The following is a 6,000-nucleotide window of genomic DNA, read 5'->3' as shown; positions in this document are numbered from 1 at the left end:
TTGTTGTTGGTGTATAGGAATGCCACTGACTTCTGTGCATTGATTTTGTATCCTGCCACTTTACTGAATTCCTGTATGAGTTCTAGCAGTTTTGGGGTGGAGTCTTTTGGGTTTTCCACATAAAGTATCATATCATCTGGAATGTGCTCAATTTTCTATATTTAATTAAAACCACTGACTATTCTTTACTAAAGATTTGGCCAAGTTTTCCGATTACTGGCATCTGGAGGAAAAGTCTCAGTCTGAGTTCTGATTCTGGACCTCCCCCTTCCTCCATCCTTAACTCCCTCTCTCCTTTTCCTTTTTTTTTTTTTCTTCTCTCTCTCCTTTATTATTTTTTCTTCACCTCACCTTCTGTCTTGACCTGTAGACAGGGTCTCAGCCAGTCCACACTATTTGTCTTCAGAATCCTTAGGCTCCACCTAGGTTTTTCTTAATTTCTTATTATCACAGAATTATTGCTTGCTCTTTTATTATGAAATACTGTATTTTACTGCTGCTTCTGTGGGATCTCATTCTTTAAATCCTTCTGTGATGGTGATGATGATGATGAAGATGATGGTGGTGGTTGGTGGTGGTGACGACAGGGACAAGGATAAATATATTGAGCTCTTAGCATGTACCAAGCCATAAGTTAAGCATGTTACATAGATTATCTCCTTTAATTGCCCCTTTGGGCTAGTTAATATTTATTTTCTCATAGATAATACAATTAAAGCTTATGGAGTTTTAATAGCCTGTCCAAGAAAATACAGCTGGTGAGTTGTAAACCTGGGTTTTAAGCAATTATTTTCTGCCATCAAAGATCAGACTTTTACCCACTACACTACACCACTACACCACGTCTTCTTGATGGCAAATGGTATTACACAGGACACTGATCGGGCACGTACTGCATGAAGCACTGGGTGTTATATGCAAACAGTGAATCATGGAACACTACATCAAAAACTAATGATGTACTGTATGGTGACTAACATAACATAAAAAAACAAAACATTATTTTGAACCATTAGATTTCCACTCACTGTCAGGAGCATATCCTAACAATGAAAGCCATACCTAAATGATATTGAGAACAGTCTTCTGGAAATAGCTGCATAGAGGTTAGATGATCCCATGTGGGGAATGTGGCAGGAATTCCTGCATTGGATGGAGCATGGACTTCAAAGTCCCTTTAACTCTTCAAGTCTATGATTCTGACTGTTCTGCTATTAATTCTCCTCCTATTTCCTAGAAACTTTCTTCTAGATTGATCAACACAACTGGTACCTTGTTCCTTTACCTGATTTCATTCTCTGTGATGGTGTATCAATGAAAAGTATGAAAAAACTATACCCTCAGGCATATTTTAGCATTTAATATTAAAAATAATAATAGTTATTATCTACTGAATGCTTCCTGTGTCCAGATATTATGCTAAGGATTGTATAAACATCATTTCACTTAATCCTCAGATTAAGAATACTTAAACCATTCTTATTTTGGTTGACTTAGTCTACTCGAGCTGCCATCACAAAATATCATAGGCTGTGTGGCATAAACAACAGATACTGATTTCTCACAGTTTTGGAGGCTGGAAAGTCCAAGATCAAGGACTGGCAGAGTTTGGTTTCTAATGAGGGCCACCTTCCTGGATTGCAGATAACCACCTTCTTACTGTGTCCTCCCTCACATAGTGGAGAAAGAAAGATCACTGTCTCTTCCTTTTCTTATAAGACTACCAATCCTATTGGATTAGGACCCCAGTTTTATGACCTCACTTAATCTTAATTACCTCTTAAAAGCCCTATTATCCCCAAATGAGGTCACATCTGGGGTTAGCCTTTCAACATATGAATCTTGGGGAGATTCAATTCAACCCATAAGAGTGGTAGACAACATTTAGGTTGGCTTTAATGGAAGTATGATGCTGTTTATGTTATTAAGACCTGAAAATGTTTGAGCTGGGAGGAGAGCATCTTTCTAGTATTTTCTAGACATCCTCTCTTCCCCATGAAGAGGATGGACAGATCACCTGTTATACAATAGGATGGTCTCAACATTTGGCAAGAAGGGCCAACTGTCTTGTTGCTTCTCAAACAGTAGGAAGAGTTCAGTTTCTTCAGGTTTGAAGAAACCAGACCCTTTGTGGGGGGGACCTTTCATCATCCTGTTAAAAAACCTCACGTTGTCTTAAAGAGAAAAGTAGTCTTTTTAGTGTCCCTCTCTCAGTCCTTGGAGCAGAGATGACTTTAGTGTCAAAAAGCCTTAGTTGTTTTTTTTTTTTTTTTTTCTCCTTCAGTCTGTAGAACTAACTCCGTCCTCCAGAGGCTTTTGATGACTGGTCCATTTCTTTCCCAGGAAGCTAAAGAAACTATTTCGGAAGCTGAAAGATGAGACAGAACCTGGAGAAACTGACTCTACCCACTCAAAGCATCCAGAGCAGTGGGACCTAGACTACAGCTTGGAGCCATACACTGGACTGACTCCAGAGTACATGGAGATGAGTAAGATCACATGATCTTTCCTTCCACCTGGGGGAGGTTCACATGGGGGGTCTGCATGGAGGGCAAGGAAAGGGGCTAGGGAAATGACAGGGGCAGTCTCTGCATCTTCTTGGGCTTCATGGCTACACAGTGTCACCTTCAGTGCCACATGGAAGTGAGGAGGGTAGGGCAGAAGGAACCCTGGAATGAGAACCAGGAGCAACTCTATTACCACCTTGACACTAGGGTGATACACTCTTCTTCTTGGTCTTCCTCTCATCTATGAAATGAGAAGTTTGGTCGCTCAGGCCCCTTTCCATAGTTTCTGTCATTGATAAAAGGGAAATAGTGAAAGGGAAATTTAAGAATGAAAGTTCCATTAAGGAAGAGTAAAGTAATCCTAGGACACTCAGGCCAAGGATACTTATATCTTTGACTTGGAGAATATAGGAGAGTCCACCACTCTACTCAGGTGGGGCTGGGTAAAGTGTCAGCTTTTCTCTTAAAAAGTTGGGTTGTTTTGTGTAGGGGATGAGAGGTAGATTTCTAGTTACAGAACCTCTTGCTATTCTTGGCTAGGGCTGGAAAGCAAGAGTGCATGTAGTATAAGTTGGTGGAACACAGTCATTTCACATGTGGTTTAAAAGCCATGAGTTCTCCATTATATGTGTACTAATTTAGATTAGCCACCTTCAAGCTCTTGGTTGCTTGTGACTAATCCTGACCTTTTATTGGGGTGGATATTTGAGAAGCTTATTCACAAGATTTGGAACTAATGAATTAAAAACATAGGACCAAGAGGTCAGCCACATCATCTCAACATTTACTCAATCTAGAATGTGTGGAGAATCATCAATCAGATCCATCAGAAGAATCACTTGGTAATTTGTCATTGGACCTGTCATTGTGTTTGCATGATAGCTCCTTCCTCCTTTGGTTCATCACTTGTAATAGGGGGCTCCCGATGCCTCTCTGTGCACCAGGTCCCAAGCTTGTTATTTCTCATGGATATTTCTCCTCTTCTGTTTATACGAATATGTGTATGTTAAGGGTAGAGGGATGGACAGGGTCTAGAGGAGATGGCTATAAAAGGTCTGTTCTAGTTCTGGGGTTCTAAAATTCCAGGTAAAATCTGTACTTTGTAATCTAAATAAACTCACCAGAGAAGGAACAATCCTTATATCTGCTTCAGGAACGATAGGCTAGGACCCAGTTAAGGTAAACATGTAGCTCCTTATGCTTTTTATCTTTATCTAAGTGCTACTGACCACTGATCCCTCTCTGGCACTGAACCAGGTATTTACACAGAGGTGATCGTGCATACTCCGGATGCCACTCCTCTGTGTCTGCCATCCTGTCAGACAGAAATTGCTGCCAGCAGTTGAGGTTTCTGCTGGGGAAGTGGCTTACGTTAAAAATCCCTGGGCTCTGTCTCCCAACCCCCAGCCCTCCAACCCCAGTCCCCCTCCCCGACCACCGAGGTATCCATGTAGGTTTTTCTGGCCTGCCTGCCTGTCTGTCCAGATAGCTGGCTATTCCAAAGCTTCCTCTTTTGAGGCCTTAAGAGCAGAGACACTAGAGCTTTACCCCCTGGGTTCAAATCCTGGCTCTGTGACCAACTATTTGGACACAGCTTTGGGTAAGTGGCTAACTTTTATGTGTCTCAATTTGCTTTAGCTGTAAATAAATACATAAATAAAATAATAATTAATGATAATAATATCTACCTCATGGGATTGTTGTATTTAATGAATTAGTATCTGCGAAGTGCTTAGAAGAATGTCTAGCACATAAAAAAGCTGTGTTGTCAAGTATTGCTGTTTCTCTTAATGGTCTTGAGGCACCAGGAAAGCAGAGTGTAGGGATATATGTGTACTTTGTCAGCCACCATATCACTGGATGGACATCCACTATGTGTAAGACTTGAGCACTTTACAAAGTAATGAGAAGAGGAAAAAAAAAAAAACCCAAGAACTAGATTTAGTGGCTTCTGGAAGATGTTCATACCCCGATTTTGTAGAGAGTGAAATACATTCTGTAGATTAAACAAAACGCACACACACAAAACTCTTTACAGACTATAAGGGAACAAATCAACCATGTAACAGGAAGTTTGAAAATAGAGAAAAGAAGGGAGCAGATCTCCCAAACTTACCTCATTTCAGCCCATTTTTTATTAGCATTTTGGCACCATTTCTTCTTAGACCCTTTTTGTTATGTATATGATTTAAAAATAAAGTTGTAATCATATGCACACATTTGTTGCTCTTTTTTCAGTTAGTAAGTATTTCCAAGTTGTCATATAATATTCAAAACTAAGAGTTGCATGATAAATGATCCCTCCAATAAATGTACCATAGTTTATTTGCTGATTTTTCCAATGAAGCATATTGGAGGCTCATTTTCGAATTCTTTCCCAATTTACTGATCTAATATATATATATATATATTTTTTTTTTTGAGAGAGAGAGAATGAGAGAGAGAGAACATGAGAGGGGGGAGGGTCAGAGGAAGAAGCAGACCCCCTGCCGAGTAGGGAGCCCGATGCGGGACTCGATCCTGGGACTCCAGGATCATGACCTGAGCCGAAGGCAGTCGCCCAACCAACTGAGCCACCCAGGCGCCCCTGATCTAATATATATTATCTTCATACTGACTCCTCAAGGTAGAGTCCTACAGATGTGATTACTAGATCAAAGGTATGGCCATTGTAAAGTTCTCAATTTATTTTACCAGATTGCTTTCTAAAAGGATTAGACCGATTCACCAAGCCCCAGGCGATGTACAAAATACTCTTCCAGTGAATACAAATTATTTAGTATCCTGAAGTAATGTGATCTGAAGGAATTATCAGTGTACAGTAAGCTTGGGATTCTCAGCCTGTGGCCACCTCATTCCACCTTGTTGATTTGAATATTCCTAGACTCATCCTTTAAGACTTAGCTTTTCAGTGTTTCCACTGTGATGTCCTCCTAGACCAAGCCCCATTCCTCCTGGGAGGAATTGCTAATTATTTGCATTTCTGTCCCGTCATTACATATGGTACACACACTGATAGTGTATCTTACAGAATTATGGTAATATTGCTCACATATCTGTTCTTCTGCAGACCTAGTCTATCAGAGTCCAGTGTGTAGGAATCATGGTTTATTCATTTCCATGTCCTCCATAACCCAGCACATTTCCTGGTACATAATAGATATTCACTGTGTCTGATAAACAAATGAGTAAATGAATGATTTATTAATTAATGAGGGAAGGTTTCTTAACAGAAATAAGTGTTTAATAACAACTTTATGTGGCAAATGAAGGATCATCTTCAAAGTGGGGCTTGGTTGATGGTGGGTCAAGGATGTTTTGAAGAGATTTCCAGCTGTAGGTAGAAGGTTGGACTTGATCTCCAAGGTCACTTCTGGTTTTGAGGGTCTACATACTAATTAATGATAAGAATAAGGGAGAGCATTCCAAGGAAAAGGACTCACAAGGTCAAAGAGTCTCCTGGCCACAAGTAAGTGTTGCCAAAGCAAATGGT

The 6,000-nt window shown here is 40.2% G+C and overlaps 1 protein-coding gene across 1 annotated transcript in view; it reads left to right on the top strand.

Annotated features, from left to right (window-relative positions):
* The window catches only part of ANO2 (anoctamin 2), a 319,849-nt gene that overhangs the window by 280,929 nt on the left and 32,920 nt on the right, over nucleotides 1-6,000 (top strand). The window contains exon 17 of the mRNA XM_081818921.1: nucleotides 2,331-2,489. Within this exon, the coding sequence (XP_081675047.1) occupies nucleotides 2,331-2,489 (159 nt within the window). The remainder of the gene's footprint in view (nucleotides 1-2,330; nucleotides 2,490-6,000) is intronic.

The sequence above is a fragment of the Leptonychotes weddellii genome, chromosome 5 (genome assembly GCF_054177405.1).
Source record: "Leptonychotes weddellii isolate Sample4059 chromosome 5, ASM5417740v2, whole genome shotgun sequence".
NCBI classification, from domain to species: domain Eukaryota; kingdom Metazoa; phylum Chordata; class Mammalia; order Carnivora; family Phocidae; genus Leptonychotes; species Leptonychotes weddellii.
Note: the sequence above shows the minus strand (reverse complement) of the source record. Positions and strands in the feature narration are given on the sequence as shown.